Here is a 16147-nt window from a genome sequence, read left to right as displayed (position 1 = left end):
GGTCAGGCGGTATATTTTAACGATACATCCGCGGCACTCTGAGCGATAAAAAAACAGCCGCAGAAAAACAATTTCTAAAATGTCGAGTCGAGTATTATTTTAACCAAATTCAGATAGTATTCCGTGGATGACTCCATTGTACGCCAGGAACAAGCCGTACAGCCGCACCACCCCCCCACACACACACCGCATAAACACTGCAGTATTTTCACACTTTGTGGTTGAAGTGAGTGGAGCCAGGCGAGAGGTGAGGCACACATACAGATAGAAAATACACATCGGTGTAGGCCGACACTTTTTTTCGGCATATGGACGCCCATTCCGACGGAATCTTTTCCGAAATCGAAGGACGCACAAATTGTACATGTTTTTTGGGCCAAAACAACACATAAATGCAGTGGCAACAACCGCTAACACAGCCGGGCCCCCCCCCACACACACACACACACACACACAAGCATACAATACACATACACTGCGTGTCACGTTCCATAGCAAAACCTTGACCGATCGGCCCACCCACTGGGAGGCGGCGGACACCGACAGAGACAGCTCCCCTTCCCGCCCCACAAGTATTGCGCAAAACGAAATTCGTCCAACTTTTCGGATGAAAAGAAAGCATTCAGCTTCTGTTTCTTTCCCACCTCCCACTATTGCCGCCCCACCGGCATGGTCAGTGCCTCTTAGTCATGGCGCTAGTTGCGGCACGTAGAAAGGATGCCGTTGCCTCCCACCAGTGCCGTCGCCAACAGCAATTGCAGCTGCATGCAGCATAATAAAAATAGTCATTCATTCCTACAGATACAGACGAGAGAGTGCGAGAGAGGCAATCGGGAGCGCATATACAATTTAAACATTAATAGCACTTTCGCTAAAAACTCGTCGCTGTGCGCACACAGTCCCATCCAACATCCATCGACTATATTCATTGAGTAATCCGCCCCGGGTTCGGAGCTTTTGCAGTCTCCAAGGGAACTACCCGGACGCCACCCACCCACCATCCCATCCCTTCTCAGTCATTTGTTTTGTGCGATAATCGTTATCAATATAGTTTGTGAGTGGAGTGCTTGAGCTATCAATGGTATGTATGTATGTACATATATGAATGTATGTATATACGGAGTTATGATGATGCATCCAGTGCAGGGCTACGGCATCGTAGCGCATTCGAATGGGCGGCTATTCGCGAACAATCGGATTCGGAACTGAACTGCCGAACTGTGGGGCGCCGGATCGTGTTGGGGATAGATAGAAAAGATATCTTTGAAATCGGCCAGTACACGCGTGAACGATGCCGTGCGTTGACGGCGGTTTTTAGTTCGGAAAGATCTCGCAGCAGTCAGACGACGGTAAACATCGAGTGTACATATAATACATATAACATATATCCATATACATATACATATGTATGTATGTACGTATGTATATCTTCTATTCACACAACATTGCGCGGACTACTCCAACTGAAGTTTCTAAATACAACGAGGAATCGTTCTATAAATAGAGCCAATGAGTGCTTTCGTAATAGGGGGAATCGCAGTGTAGTGTGCGGAATAAAAGTTTTTGATTCTCCAATATTGCAAGCAATATGAACTGCTGCAACATAGCAGCGATTTCCGGCAGGCGATGCGGACATATCTCTGTTCGTTCTGCCTGCCCCATAGTACTGGTTTGTGTATACGTGCCCCAAAAGATTTCACAGTACCCAAAATAGTTTCAAAAATAGCACAAATATATGCAAGCAAGGCATACCACGCTTTCTGCTTTCCTGCTTTCAGCCGTATAGAACGTATGAGTGTTCAAATAGATAACTCGCGATATCATCGTTTTCTGTAAAACTCAAAACACAGAGAGAGGGGAAAAAACATTTGCCGAAAGATCCATCGTCATCATGTAAATAATGCTGAGAGGGGCGGCGCGTACAAAAAGTGTTGAAAATTCGAACCCATTCTGATTGATAGGCAGGCAGAGTAGTGTAAGTACATACGCATACGGGATGCAGATCTTTCTCTCTGTCTGTCTGTCTCGCAAGGAACCTTCGCATTTACAAATAGCCAGATATACGCGTATTCAAAACGCTCCCAACGAGCTGCTTTGAATATTTTTGTTTGCTTCTTTTTTTCACTCGGACTTGGTTGCCTTTTTCCGTCCATTTCGATGTGTCGCTGTCGCCGCCTGATTTTATTTTTAGCAGGCAACGATTTTTTTCTTTATTTTGATTTCTGCTGCTGCTCGACGATATATTAGCATTTTTTTATCCCCATCTCACACTTTGCCTCCTCTCCCTCGCCTCGGGCTGTATGTCGTGTTTTGGACCATCCAACATCCAACATGTGTTTGAAATAGCAACCACATTTATATTGCCGATTGGCGTGCATCCACTTGTATCTCTCTCGCTCTCTATAAACTGCTGCAATGTTTGTGGCTATTTTTGTGCATCGAAATTGGAAAAACATTGCAAATATTTAAAGCAGCAAAGTGCTTTGGACGTTTCTAATTAGATGTTGAACAATTTCAATTACAGAAAATTATCTGCAAATAGATCCAATCCGATCCTAGCAAAGCTTTGCTAATCTACAATCGATCTGCAAATACGTTAACGTAATCCCTGACTACCGCTAACTGTAGGGCTTACGTTAGGAATCTGGCCATCTGATTTTGCTAGAATTTTCTATAATTCCATAATTATTATTTATAGTACTGCATATAAATAAGTAATTAATACATACATACATATACATACTCCCACTGCTACTGGCAGGCAATTTGCGCATTGCCAAAATATTGGTACAACTTCCGTTACAATGTCGTAGGGGAAGGGGAAGGGAAGGGGGCCGCAATGCCGCAGCGCCACAGGCTGTTCTCTTCTGTTCTGTTGTGCCCAACAAAGAAGCGAACGGAATGGAATGACATTTGCCACGAAATTTATGCATACAACGGTGGCAATTATGATGACGTTAGTTGAAAAATGAAGGCAGCAGAGTGCCGACGACGACGTTCCGGAATAATCTTTACGCAGGGCAGGCATCCTCCGGAGCCAGCCAGCTAGCCAGCCCCACCAGCAACGGGTCTGGCCTCTGATTGTTTATGAAATTCCACTGCGCGTTAGTCATAATGTCGATTTTGGATGGTGGGTTATATGTACATTTGTATATGTGGTGGCAACAACTGTGGCTCGTCGCGTACAAATAAGGCGCGAAAAGCGTACACCCCAGCACGTCAATGGATGGACGCGAATGATGCTAAAGGCGGAGAGTTTTCTTGGTTCTGTTGCTTTCTTTTTGTTCCCCTCCGATTGGGGTCGAAAACAAGAAGATTTTCGTGGCTTTCTCTTCCTTATTTACATTCAGCAGCAGAAGGCTCGTCATCATGATGACCAGCAACTTGTCAGGGGGTTGGAACACTTGGAACACGTCAAGTGAAATGAGTGAAATGACAACTCCTTAGATTTAAATTTTATTTAATTTACACAAATAAATACTTTACAAAATTTTCTATCCTCCTCTTTGTCTGTTCTCGCAGGACTTTCCCCAGCTTTTTGCTTGAAAACATCCAGGAACTACGATATGACAGACAAGGAGATCGAGCAGTGCACCGTTTCTGTCTTCGACCAGACACCAGGCTCAGAGCAGAAGAAGATCAATGTGGTGGTGCGGCCACATTTTACTGTCCAGCGGGTCATAGAACTGATCGGCACGCAGTTTTCCTACGGAAAATTTGAGCTTATTCTCCAGCCCCAAGAGGGCAGGGATCTGGTGAGTCACCCCCACCCCATAGCTACACCAAACGCCTGCTAATCTGGCTCGCTTTCTGCTCCCCAATAGGTCCACCTAAACACTCTGGGCACTCAGCTACTATACGATGTGAACGGTTTTGAGCGACAGCAGATAAATCATCTGGTACTGCTGCCAGCTGGCAGCTGGGAGGGCGATGTGGCCAAGCGCTTTGAGCTGCCCATAAAGAAGGCTCAGGTTGTGGTCAGTCTGCGCCCCAAGGACCCAAACGCAAAGTCCAGCGATCTGAAGACCAAGACCTCAGCCACTGGCGAGAAGAAGAAAAAGGTGGTGGGTGAGAAGACAAAAAAGAAGTCCTTATCGGGCTCATCTTCACCGAGCAAGACCAAGGCAGCGAGCGAAGAATCTGCTCCCAGCACTAAGGCAAGCCCAGATCAGAGTCCAAAGGCAAGCGGAAGCTCAGAGGACAAGGCAAAGGCAAGCGGAAGCTCAGACGACAACCCAACGGCAAGCGGAAGCTCAGAGGCCAAGGCAAAGGCAAGCGCCAGCTCAGAAGAGAATCCAAAAGCCGGCCTCAGCTCAGAGGACAGCCCAAAGGCAAGCGGAAGTGCAGAGGACAGGCCAGGGACCATTACTGAGGTCAAACCAGAAGTCGCTATTGATGTCAAGCCAGAAGAAAGTTCTGACATCAGTCCGGTCCACGCAAAATTAGTGTTCAAGAAGAAGGAGAAGGCTACCAGCGATGACTGCTACGGCCTGCCCATGGACGAGCTAAACAAGGCGGTGACACATGATCTAATGTCGCCTGTCGACGATCTACCCTCGGAACTGTTCAACGTGAGTCCCGTTTCGGATGCAGAACCACTGTCGGACGATGACCTGGCCCTGGGCGCCTCGGCCAGTCCCACACTGATGGGACCCGGCTATGAATTTGGACCAGCCGTGGGCGATGGTGAGGGGCCGGTCGGTGAGGGTGACCAGGCAGCTGGCGGGGCAGATGCGGGCGAAGATCCGGGTATCTCCAGTTTCTATCGGCGCAAGTACGGCGGCGACGAGTTGTCCTCATGGCAGCGCATGAACTCAACGGCGGCAGAGCTGGTGGCCTCCGCCACCACGGAGAGTGAGCCGCGACCCACTGCTGGCCCCAAGGGATACGTGGGATTGGTCAATCAGGCCATGACCTGTTACCTAAACAGTCTGCTGCAGGCGCTCTACATGACGCCCGAGTTCAGGAACGCGCTCTACCGATGGGAGTTCGACAATGACAACGAGGCGAAAAATATCCCATATCAGCTGCAGAAACTTTTCCTCAATCTGCAGACATCGCCCAAGTCCTCGGTGGAGACCACGGATCTGACGCGCAGCTTTGGCTGGGACTCGACGGAGGCGTGGCAACAGCACGACATCCAGGAGCTGTGTCGCGTCATGTTCGATGCGTTGGAGCAGAAGTTCAAGAACACTAAGCAGGCGCATCTCATCTCAAATCTCTACGAGGGCAAGATGAACGACTACGTTAAATGTTTGGAGTGCAATACGGAGAAGACGCGCGAGGACACCTTCCTGGACATACCGCTGCCGGTGCGTCCGTTTGGCAGCAACTCTGCCTATGGCAGCATTGAGGAGGCCCTGCGCGCCTTCGTTCAGCCAGAAACGCTCGATGGGAATAATCAGTATCTGTGCGAGAAGTGCAAGAAGAAGTGCGATGCTCACAAGGGGCTGCACTTTAAGTCCTTCCCCTACATCCTGACACTGCACCTGAAACGCTTCGACTTTGACTACACATCCATGAACCGCATCAAGCTGAACGACAGGTAAGCGAAGTGCCCAGGGTGTGCCTGGGATAATAGCAACTGCCGTTGTTGTACATTAATCGATTTTCCATGGCGCAGAGTGACCTTCCCGCAGAAGCTCAACCTAAACACGTTCGTCAATCGCAGTGCCAACGGCGAGCAGTATCAAATGAATGGTGGAACAGCTGCTGAAGATTGCAGCACGGCCGACAGCGGCTCCACGATAGAGGATGATAACCTGAGCAGCGGCGTGGGTACCACTGCCAGCTCCAGCCAGCACGAGAACGATCTGAATGACGAGGACGAGGGCATCGACATGAGCAGCAGCACCAGCAAGAGCGCCAAGCAGGGCACGGGACCGTATATGTATGAGCTCTTTGCCATCATGATCCACTCGGGCAGCGCCTCGGGTGGGCATTACTATGCCTACATCAAGGACTTTGACAGCAACGAATGGTTCTGCTTCAACGATCAAAATGTGTCCTCGGTAAGTCTTAAATTTTCTCCTCTCTCAGTCTGCCAGTCTGCTTTCATGTAATTACTCTGGAAATAGATCACACAGGAGGATATACAGCGCTCGTTTGGCGGGCCCAATGGCAGCTACTACTCCAGCGCCTACACCTCTAGCACCAATGCCTACATGCTGATGTACCGCCAGGTGGATGGCAAACGAAACGAGCACACCGCCAAGGTGGCTGACTTTCCCGAGCACATCAAGACGCTGCTGCCAAAGCTGCATACGGAGGAGGAAACGCGCGTGACACGCATCGGACGGCACACCACTGTCACCGATCTGGCGCTGCCGGATCTGTACAAGCCGCGCGTCTACTTCTACAATCCCTCGCTCAAGAAGATGAAGATCACGCGGGTCTACCTGTCCCAGAGCTTTGACATCAATCTCGTGCTGACGTCCGCCTACGAGATGTTGAATGTGGAGCAATTTGCGCCCATTGCCCGGTGTCGCCTAGTGGCCTACAACTCGACCATGGACACTATCATTCAGTCGCTGGAGAGCTACACCGATCCGGCGCTGACGGAGCTGCGGGCCGCACAGAATCACAATCTAGACTTTCTGCTGGAGTACCGGGCCGAGGATCAGACATTCGAATTGTACGCGCCGGATGGTATCACTTGGTATGTGTTTATGGTAGATCTATCGACGATGGCCATGGACGGTCCCTTCCTGGTTTACTCAGCAGCGCGGGAACGAGAGCCCAGTGACGTTCTGCGTCACTCCATTGCCGTGCGATTGCACATCAACGAGCAGCACTTTCTGCTCGCCACCGTACGCAGTACCGTCGCGAAGGCCTTTGTGGTCTATGATCCCCATCCAACGCCGGAGGCGCAGCAGCAGCTCCAGACTCTCGCCAACGGCCAGTTCAAATATATCACATTTTACTACTTGAATGTCCCCAACACAGACGCCGCCAGTCTCGAGATGTTGGGCGTGCCAAGCAGCGAGTGCCGCCTCGAGGTGAGTTGAGTTTTTCTTTCCGCTCTCAATCCCTGAACGTTGCCTGATCTCCCACTTTTGCAGCCTGCTCCTGGCAACGGTGCGGATGTTGTCGATGCCGCCATGATGAACGGCATCGGTTCCGGATCGGGACAGGATTTCTCCAGCAATGACTCCGATTGGAGGTACAAGCGGGATATGCTGGAGCCCCTGAACCAGCCGAGCCATGGCCAAGAGTCCAATTCGGAGGACAGCAGCCTGAGCGATGGCGATCGCACACTGGTGGAGTCCGACAACATACAGAATCGCGGCGGTGGCGACAGTCAAGTGAGCTCCACCAGCCATTCACCGCAATTGTCTAGTCCCGAGGATGAAGCCGCCTCCCACGATTCCATGATGCGCGTACGCGCCTACTGCAATGGCAGCTACACGGCCGCCGATGCCGTGGAGCCCATCCATCTGCCCACGAGCAAAACGCACTTTTTCCATGCCTGCAAGGTGGAGTGCGTGGACGTGACCAGCAGCACCAGTTCGGGCCATCAGTCCGATGACGAGGCACAGCTGAGGAAACCCACCCGCGCCTACAAACTGCTGGTGGGCCACCACATGCGGATGACCACCTTCAAGCAGCACATCGAGCAGCTGATCCAGGTGCCCAGCGCCTACTTTAAGCTGCAGAGGAAGCATGAGAACACTGCCTTCAACAGCCAGAGCTCGGTGGTCATCCTTAACGAGGGCGAGACCCTGACCGTGGAGCTTGGCAAGACCCTGCAGTCGGACGAGTACAAGGCGAAGATCCAATTCTTGCGACTGGCCGATGTGGACAATGAAACCTCACGGCTGCCCTGCGCCTGTGAGTGGGTGTACAATAGCAGCACCACAGTCGAGCAGGCCAAGTACGAACTGGTGGCGAAGCTGCATCGCATGGATGCCAAGTACTCTACCCTCACGGTGGACAATTGCCGCATCTGGCTGAAGGGCGGTCGCAGCTCCATCAAGATACTGGCCAACGATGAGCTCCTGTCCAGCGACATCAGCTCTACAGTCACCGCGGAGGTAAGTTCCACAGCGATGCTTTCGTTGGAATTTGTGTTTTGATAATATTGTGTACTGCCCTCGCAGTTTATTGTGCAAGAGTGCGAGGAGGGTGTCGATCCGCAGCCCAAGGATGATTCTCTGACCATATTCGCGAGGCGCTGGTGTCCCAGCAAGCTGGAGTTTGGCAAATTCCAAGAAATCACATTGGAAAGTAAGTCTTAGGGCATAGAAACTGTGTGGGGGATGGTCTCTCATACACTTACTTTCATTTGCAGAGGACAGCGAGATAAGGCAAACATTGTCAGAGATTAGCAGCATCACAGTAGATAAATTGAGCTACATGAAGGTAGGTGCCGCCACAACTGAACACTCAACTGAATTCACGCATTGATTTGATTTATTGTACGGCAGGTAAACAGTAACTTCCCCTGCACAAGCATATCAGCACTCAGTGTGAACGAGTCAAGCAGCTGGTACTCGGTGCCGACAACCAGGGACAAGCATCCGCTAAGCACCACACAGGCGGGCAGCATTTTCTTATACAAGTTAGTAGCGAACGGGGGGAAGAGCAAAAAGGGTTGACTAATTGTTGTATCCCTCCACAGAGATAAGAGCATACCCGCGCGAGAGCTGACGCAGGAGGAGCGCCGCCAAATTGATACCCGGGAGAAGGCTCGCCTGGATCGTTTGGGTTGTGTGACCACCACACGATATTCGCAGCGGCGCGAGCGAGCGCTTAAAATCTACGTAGACTCGCCGGAGAAGACAAACAACGCCACAGCCTCGGCGCCCATGGATGCGCATGTCGGTAATTAGTCTTGCATGGGGAGCTGCCGCTTGCAATAGTAGATGTTCAGAAGAAGATCTATAGAGTCCTATAGCTATAGCTACCAGCTAAGCAAACGGCAGACCATTAAATGCCACACAAACCTGTTATAGTCTAAGGTTCTCCTCTCATCCTGCTTCAATCTATTACCAGCATAGCATACTCGTATTTCGTTTCGATGTTTGTGGGCGGCGGGGATGAAGATGGGTATGCGGGGATGGTGGGCTGGGCTAAGCGGCAGCAGTAACGAAGTTATTCTTGCAACTTTCGTATTACAAGAGTTCAAAGATGAGACTGTGTAAAATTTAAACTAAAAACGCAAAACAAAACGCCAGATGCAAGAAACCTAAATTAAAAATTGTAAAATGTGAATGTGAACATGAAAAACAAAACTAAATTAAATCTTATCAAATAAAAACAATAGTCTCGAGTGCATTTATTCTGCAACGACTGCGCAATGGAGTTAGAGGAGACGCTGACCTGAGGGCTGCAGACAGACAACCAGAAAGCCACCTGAAATTTTATCAGGTATATCGTATGGTTAGTTTCAGAACTCAGCAGATACAGCAGCGAGCTAGCAACAGCAGACCAGCAGCTCTTCATATTGAAACAGTGTATTAAACTCGAAGCAGAGAATAGCTAGAATTTCACATTTTAAAAACGGGGTATGGTTTAAGCGAGCTAAAATGTTTTTTTGCTTGTATTTTTCATATGCAACTATCGACAAATTATCGAAAAGGTTTGAGAAATAATCGAAAATGATCAATACATTTTGGAGTAATTAATCGACAAATGAAAACCAGGGTTGAATTTATCGGTTGTTTTTTGTTTATATAGAAAAAGTTAATTTTATTTAATACCTACTACGCAGCGTTGATAACGTTTTTTGTTTCATCTTGAATTATATTTAAAGATCATGTTTAGCGTTAAAATTGTTACAATTTGACGACAGTTCTTGCATTATTCGTTGTAAAACCGATTAAACGAAAACAGTCACAGTCCCCCGGGCGCACGCTTTACAATAATAAAGTATATTGAAAGAGGTAAAAGTAATAGCGGCCCCAGTGGTGGCTGCACCACATTAATGCTGGAAGGAGGGTAGGGTAGGGTAGGGAAGGAAATGCTTGTGGTTTTCCCTGGCGTGTATGTATGTGTGTACAAATAAAAAACTTCGATCTGTTTGCCGTTATTTTGTCAAAATTGTGTGATTCCTTGGGGTTTATGAAGGAGCCTGCGGCAGCAGTAGGCAGCGCGTTAGTTGTTCTCGTGGATGCTCATCTGGGTTTTAGGGGGGGCTCGGTCGGGGCTCTATGCCTTGGCCTCAACGGCCGCCGGCGCGGAATCTACTTTAGTCGCCGCAGCAGATGCCTTCTTGCCTTTTCCCTTGCCCTTGACGGGTCCCAGTGGCTGCGCGACCAGTGTCTGAAACGCATAAGAAGATTAGATACGATCGAGAATGCATTGTAAGCGATATGGACTCACCTTCAGCTCTTCCTGCGCAATGCTGTACTCGCTGGCGAAGCTGTCCACATTGAATGGTATGCCGGTAACCAGATTAACGCCATTGGGCATGAGCAGAATCGTGTGCTTGAACTGCGCCACAACCTCAGCTGCAATGATAAAATTACAATTATTAAATGTTCAACTGGGGTTTCCAAGTGGATTGGAGTGTGGCAATGGCATGTTCAGACAGAGGCCATTTTGGGGCAACTGCTGAAGACGCCAAAGCTTGGGGTTTGCTCTGGCAAAATGTCTGGCCGTGTTTGATAGCCAAAAGGTGAACCAAATCCGGAATTAAGTTTTGCCAATGAATAATAATAATAATAAACTGTCGCTACAGTCGCTAGTGACTTACTTGGCTTCTCGTACAGCACTTGGAAGGGCTCAATCATCTTGTGCGAGACACACTCGACGACGCCCATGCGTGCCTTGGTCTCCTCCTCGAAGCTGCGGATGTTGAAAGGCATGTTCCCGTACTTTGTTTTCACCTCTGCCAGCAGGGCACGGGATGCCTTCAGCTTAAGCATGTAGTTCTCCTCGGACTTCTTGTAGATGGAGACCTTGGTGTCCTTCTCCCGTCCCTGCAACACAATTAAAGATTCTTAGCTTTCTATTGAACTCTGAAATTCGATTCTCAGTGTCCTATTGCGTTCTCAGATCTCATAATCTAACAATCTCCGGCCAGCAGCCAGCGCAGCCTTGTCGCTGGTCACGTGCCGGGCTTACAAACCAAAGCCCGCCGAGCGTACAAGACGCTTACATGACATGACGCCGTAGCCTTGCTTGGCCAGCCTCAAGCGCATTGTTTTAATCATCGAACAGAAGGAGGGTTTAGCTACGTTTTAGAAGATTACTAACCACGCCCTCGCCGCTGCTCACAATCACATCGATGGCATACACTTCGTACGTGTCAAAAGTGCACTTCTCGTGCTCCTTGCGCTGCGCCTCGCTAGGATTCTGTATGATTGTCTTCTCGCCATCGATTTTGAACTGCTTCAGCTCGTGGCTCAGCATGCCCTCAATCGGCTTGCACTTGTACGATTCGCTGATTTGTTGCACGGCATCGGTGATGGCATAGTTCTGCAAGAAGAAATAACAATTATTATATCCGCTTCATGTACGACTACACAGATTAAGATGATTTTGTTTAAGATGTAGACAACTTTAAAGACCGAACATTTCTATCACATAAACTTGTTCAGTTCACGAAATTGACAATTGATATCTGCAGGCGTTTTGTATGTACTGTGCGAAAGGGTTAAGGCAGCAGCCATTTAGCTTTGCCTGCAGACGGAACATGGATTTTTACAGTTGGGAAACACTTACATTGGCACCGGACTTTAGCAACCGCAATGCAGCCTGAACGGACCAGTAGGCGGCCAGAATTACATCAGCATGGCGTCCGCTGATCTTTTGATCTGCGCTGGCACCAACCACAATTGTGTGAGCGGCCACTGCGATGAAACCATCAATGTGCGCTCCCAAGTCACTGTTGAAAGAAATAACATTGAGGATAAGTTAGCGCAGGAGCATTTTGAATATCTTTTACATACATTTTAACGACATCGCCGGCCTTTAACGTGTAGTCGGGGTCGTTCTTTGCTGGCGAGAAATGGCAGACACAATTGTTGACGGACAGGCATGTCGGGAATGCGATGCCCTTCTTCAGGTCCTTTTCCTTTTTGTATACCTAAGGGAAAGCTGTCCTTATTAATACTGTACAATCAGAATGCAAAACTCTTGCGTTGGCCAATATGTCCTCAGATCTCATAATCTGCGAATCTTTGGGACCAATGGCGAGAGCGAATGCCCGTGGCACGTGGGGGACATATCCCAAACGTGCGCCTGGCGACCACGCGGCCGCCAGCCCCACACAGCACGCGACTCGCATTGGATATCCTCAAGCGTGTAGTTTTTAATCATTGGACAAACGGCAATTGGGCAATGGAAAATTCCAGTATGAACTTACTTTGCCGGTTTCTTCAGTCAGCAGATTGTCACCCTGGGTGCAAATCTCCCTCGCGGAGGCATCAGCCACGCACAGTCCGATCACCGCCTTGAGTGTTTCTATAATTAAACAAAGGCAAATGTCCAGAAATAGTCGGATTTATCAACGTTGCGCCAGTGATGTGATGTGCAGTGCATGTGCGTGGCAGCGCTACAGCCACAGCCAAAGCGAAAGCGGACATTGGGGAAGCATTGTGTAAGCGCCACGTAGCGCCGACAAATCACTTTCACTTTGCGAATAAAAGACTTCACTTACTGTTTACGATTTCGCCGGCCAATTTGTACTTGGTTACAACCAAATCCTCGGCAATAGTCTTCTCGGGCTGCTCCTTTTCTGCGTCTGCCATGGTGAAGTCAACTTACAGTAATTTAAAAATGGCGACTTTAAATGAAAATGCGACTCTCCAGTGACAAATGAGACCACGTGTGGTGTGACCGAATCGTTGCCTCAAAAAAATCTTCCTGTCAGTGTAATCCCACCAGTGCTGGAAAATTTTTAAAAGAAAAAATAGCTTTTTTTCTGTAAAAACATGAGAAGGTTCTATATAAAAAGAGACCATTTTTTGTCATGAGAATCAGAATTCTTCTGTACTTTTGCTGCACTGCATTGTTGTGGCAAATCATAGTAATATATATTTTCAATAGCAGACTTCCGCATCGAAAAAAATTTTTAATTTATCTAGCCTAACTTTATCTAACTTTAAAATAGCTTGAAAAAAACTCACTTGGCAACACTTGTTCACACAAATGTGTCGTGTCGTTGTGCAGGACTACAAAAACCAGTGCTGCGTAGGGGTCAGAATTCGCTTAGATGCCCAGTCATCTTTTTGTTGTCGGTTCCAGTTTTTGCAATTAAAGCATATTAACGATGGCTGTTCGCGTTATTAACGACGAATCACATTTCCAAGCTGAATTGGCCCAGGCTGGTGTCCGCCTGGTAGTGGTGGACTTCACGGCCACTTGGTGCGGCCCATGCCAAAGAATTGCACCTATTTTCGAGCTATTTCCCAATAAGTACCCAAATGCCATCTTCCTGAAGGTGGATGTGGACAAATGCCAGGACACGGCCGCTGGCCAGGGTGTGTCGGCCATGCCCACGTTCATATTCTACAGAAACAGGACCAAAATCGATCGCATTCAGGGCGCTGACGTTAACGGACTGGAGGCCAAGATTCAGGAACATATTGGCACTAGCAGCGGCGAAGAGGCCGGCGAAGATTATGGCCAGGGTCTGGTAAGAGCATCCAAATACACGCAGCAAAATAAATAAATAATATGGACATCCCTTTCCCTGCACAGATGGAGCTCAATACATTCATCTCGAAGCAGGAGTGCGAGTGCCTGAATGAGGCCGACGATCACAATCTCAAACATGCCCTAGCCTCAGCCGGCGGCTACTTGCAGTCCGACTGCGATGAGCAGCTGATCTTATCCATCACTTTCAATCAGGCCGTAAAGATTCATTCGTTAAAGTTCAAGGCTCCGTCTCAGCTGGGTCCCAAGGATGTGAAGCTGTTCATCAATCAGCCGCGTACCATTGACTTTGATATGGCAGAGTCCATGAGCAGCGTTCAAGATCTAACGTAAGCTCGGGTTGCATTACTCCTTTATGATATAATTAATTGCCTTTCCCCCCATTGATAGCTTGGCCGAAAAGGAGCTGGAGAACGGTGCACCAGTCAATCTGCGCTATGTGAAATTCCAGAATGTACAAAACATACAGATCTTCGTGAAGAACAATCAGTCGGGCGGCGATGTGACACAGATCGATTATATTGGCTTTATCGGCTCCCCAATCATGACAACAAAGATGAACGATTTCAAGCGTGTGGCCGGCAAGAAGGGCGAAAGCCACTAGGACAGTCACCTCAAAAAAAAAAAAACTGAAATTTAACGTTTTTCCAATGTTTTTGCGGCATTTCTTTTTAAACTTTCGACTTACAACTAAGCAATGTACATCAAAATGCATAAAGAATCATATAAAAACGGTTTAACAATCAATCAATTTCACGCCCCAAAATATCCCCTGTAGTAGTCTCGGAGTTAGAGGCTGCTGCTGTGAGGCAGCACAAGGTCTAGCTCACTGTTGAGCATCTTCCAGGCCCGATCCGCCTGCTTTTGGGTAAAATCATAGTCCCACTGCGAACTGAAGATTACATGGGATTTGGCCACAATTTCATGGTTTGGCACTTGGCTGGACAGACGTTTTCTGGCCTCCTCCTCGCTGAGGCTATTGCGTTCCATTACCCGCTTCACCGCCTCCTCGGGCGGCACTATCATGGACCACACCTCGTGGCAGTTGTTCTCCCAGCCGGCTCGCAGCAACACCGCCGCCTCCAGTACCACCACCTTGGGCACCACGGTGCCAGCTCTCAAGGCATCCAGCCGTCTGTTGACCTCCTCAATCAGCTGCGGCCAGACGATGCCGTTGAGCGCCTCCAGCTCTAGGGGATTGCCAAAGACCAGGGGACCCAGCTGGGCTCGATCGATGCGACCATTGGCAGATAGAATTGCTTTGCCAAAGTGTTTCACGATCCTCTCGTAGCACACCTGACCCGGCTCGTACACATCGTGGGCCACCTTGTCACAGTCGATGACATGGGCACCCATATTGCTCAGCCTTTCGGCCATTTTGCTCTTGCCCGAGGCGATGCCGCCAGTCAGGCCGATGATGTACGGCCGCGCAGGCAAGTGGGGACGGGGTTCCGGCTTTCGCCAACGCGAGCCCAACAGATCGATGCGCGTGTTGCTGGAGCTGACCTTCGTTTCGTGAATGCCATCGTGGACATTGCTCTCCACGATGTCAATGGCAAAGATGTCCAGCTCACGGAGCTGCTTGGCGGAGCGAATTTCGTTGACCTTTTGACCGCCACGCAGGGTCTCGGCGCTGACCACGATCATGTCCATGTCCGGATCATGCTGCGTCGGCCCGAAAGGGTCATCGATGGGCACAATTTCGTACTGCAGCGTGCTGTCAATGTCCGTGAGGAACTCTCGCAACTGCGCGATACGTTCCTCCACGGGTAGTATCAGATCGGGCAGAGTCTTCGCTGAAGGTGAGTAATAGATAAGAAACTATTGCCGACTCATTCAAAACTTACACTTTGTCATGGCGGCTGTCGTGACGCCCACCACCAGACGCTGGCAAGTGCGCAGCACCGCCTGCGTGAGGAATATCTTGTGGCCCAGATGGATGCGATCGAAGGTTCCGCCCAGGACCACCGACGGATACATTTTGTTCGACGGCGAGTTGTCCTCCTGCGAGCCCAGATCCGTGCAGCTGCTGTCCTCCAGGAAGATGGTGGGCTGGCTAATGTTCAGGGCAGCCCGAAGCTTTTCACACAACTCCGGATGGTGGGCATCCGAGAATATCATATCCACGGGCTTGCGCAACTTCAGGGGTCCGTCCACGCCGGGCCTCAGGGGGGACACAAGCACCCGCAGATCGATCTGATTGCCCACATAACTGCTGCTGTTGGCATACAACTGCGAGATCAGACGACCCCAGACGGGCGGAGCAGGCGACGAGTTGGACGTTGACCCCGCCACATTCAGGTGTATGTACAGTGAGCTGACATATTTCTCAATGCTACGCAGGGATTTCCCCAGTTGCTTAATGTTGGAGACAACCAACAAACCCGTGGATGCCATGTTCGAACTTGAAGTTGAACTTTTGATTGCGAATGTGACGTCGTTTTGTGGCGTTACCAGACTCGTGCAATTCGTAGTTGCTGCGAGCTGCCATACCATGATATTTTGTGATATGGAATTCGTCAATTTTGATATTCCGTTTAATATT

At 49.3% G+C, this 16147-nt stretch overlaps 4 protein-coding genes across 9 annotated transcripts; 2 read left to right on the top strand and 2 right to left on the bottom strand.

Moving 5' to 3' along the window:
* Positions 1–36: 36 nt before the first annotated feature.
* On the top strand, positions 37–9175 carry LOC111071592 (ubiquitin carboxyl-terminal hydrolase 47). 6 transcript variants are annotated; one of them, XM_022363015.2, is made up of 10 exons: positions 40–247; positions 3523–3755; positions 3825–5545; positions 5624–6011; positions 6078–6998; positions 7062–8033; positions 8100–8226; positions 8291–8361; positions 8427–8560; positions 8621–9175. In XM_022363015.2, exons 2-10 carry the CDS (start codon positions 3567–3569, stop codon positions 8829–8831), a joined length of 4734 nt encoding a protein of 1577 aa, XP_022218707.2. In that variant the 5' UTR covers positions 40–247; positions 3523–3566; the 3' UTR covers positions 8832–9175. The 6 variants fall into 6 exon arrangements, with proteins under 6 accessions (XP_022218711.2, XP_022218710.2, XP_022218707.2 ...); XM_022363017.2 differs by lacking the exon at positions 40–247 and adding an exon at positions 979–1081; XM_022363016.2 differs by lacking the exon at positions 40–247 and adding an exon at positions 1252–1349.
* A 502-nt stretch (positions 9176–9677) lies between these two features.
* On the bottom strand, positions 9678–12782 carry LOC111071594 (proliferation-associated protein 2G4). Its single transcript, XM_022363022.2, has 8 exons — positions 12605–12782; positions 12311–12408; positions 11895–12031; positions 11668–11830; positions 11200–11421; positions 10697–10922; positions 10324–10451; positions 9678–10263 (listed from the first exon to the last, which is right to left on the bottom strand). The coding sequence occupies exons 1-8, from the start codon at positions 12693–12695 to the stop codon at positions 10150–10152; spliced, it is 1179 nt and encodes a 392-aa protein (XP_022218714.1). The 5' UTR covers positions 12696–12782; the 3' UTR covers positions 9678–10149.
* A 302-nt stretch (positions 12783–13084) lies between these two features.
* Positions 13085–14337, top strand: LOC111071595 (thioredoxin-like protein 1). Its single transcript, XM_022363023.2, has 3 exons — positions 13085–13582; positions 13648–13931; positions 13993–14337. Exons 1-3 carry the CDS (start codon positions 13217–13219, stop codon positions 14204–14206), a joined length of 864 nt encoding a protein of 287 aa, XP_022218715.1. The 5' UTR covers positions 13085–13216; the 3' UTR covers positions 14207–14337.
* Positions 14238–16054, bottom strand: LOC111071593 (bifunctional coenzyme A synthase). The gene is made up of 2 exons (XM_022363021.2): positions 15450–16054; positions 14238–15398 (listed from the first exon to the last, which is right to left on the bottom strand). The coding sequence occupies exons 1-2, from the start codon at positions 15997–15999 to the stop codon at positions 14392–14394; spliced, it is 1557 nt and encodes a 518-aa protein (XP_022218713.2). The 5' UTR covers positions 16000–16054; the 3' UTR covers positions 14238–14391.
* Positions 16055–16147: the final 93 nt, after the last annotated feature.

This window comes from Drosophila obscura, unplaced genomic scaffold (genome assembly GCF_018151105.1).
Source record: "Drosophila obscura isolate BZ-5 IFL unplaced genomic scaffold, ASM1815110v1 contig_1, whole genome shotgun sequence".
In the NCBI taxonomy this organism is placed as follows: Eukaryota; Metazoa; Arthropoda; class Insecta; order Diptera; family Drosophilidae; genus Drosophila; species Drosophila obscura.
This window is presented reverse-complemented; position numbering and strand designations above follow the sequence as displayed.

Bases quoted from the DNA above. Each gene is read 5' to 3' on its own strand.
- LOC111071595 (XM_022363023.2), top strand. From the start codon at position 13,217: ATGGCTGTTCGCGTTATTAACGACGAATCACATTTCCAAGCTGAATTG. The intron at 13,583-13,647 runs GTAAGAGCATCC...TTCCCTGCACAG, and splicing joins AAGATTATGGCCAGGGTCTG to ATGGAGCTCAATACATTCAT. The intron at 13,932-13,992 runs GTAAGCTCGGGT...CCCCATTGATAG, and splicing joins AGCAGCGTTCAAGATCTAAC to CTTGGCCGAAAAGGAGCTGG.
- LOC111071593 (XM_022363021.2), bottom strand. From the start codon at position 15,999: ATGGCATCCACGGGTTTGTTGGTTGTCTCCAACATTAAGCAACTGGGG. The intron at 15,399-15,449 runs GTAAGTTTTGAA...ACTCACCTTCAG, and splicing joins GACAGCCGCCATGACAAAGT to CGAAGACTCTGCCCGATCTG.
- LOC111071594 (XM_022363022.2), bottom strand. From the start codon at position 12,695: ATGGCAGACGCAGAAAAGGAGCAGCCCGAGAAGACTATTGCCGAGGAT. The intron at 11,831-11,894 runs GTATGTAAAAGA...TTCTTTCAACAG, and splicing joins GCCGGCGATGTCGTTAAAAT to TGACTTGGGAGCGCACATTG. The intron at 11,422-11,667 runs GTAAGTGTTTCC...TTCTTCTTGCAG, and splicing joins TGCTAAAGTCCGGTGCCAAT to AACTATGCCATCACCGATGC.
- LOC111071592 (XM_022363015.2), top strand. From the start codon at position 3,567: ATGACAGACAAGGAGATCGAGCAGTGCACCGTTTCTGTCTTCGACCAG. The intron at 5,546-5,623 runs GTAAGCGAAGTG...TCCATGGCGCAG, and splicing joins CGCATCAAGCTGAACGACAG to AGTGACCTTCCCGCAGAAGC. The intron at 6,012-6,077 runs GTAAGTCTTAAA...CTCTGGAAATAG, and splicing joins ACGATCAAAATGTGTCCTCG to ATCACACAGGAGGATATACA.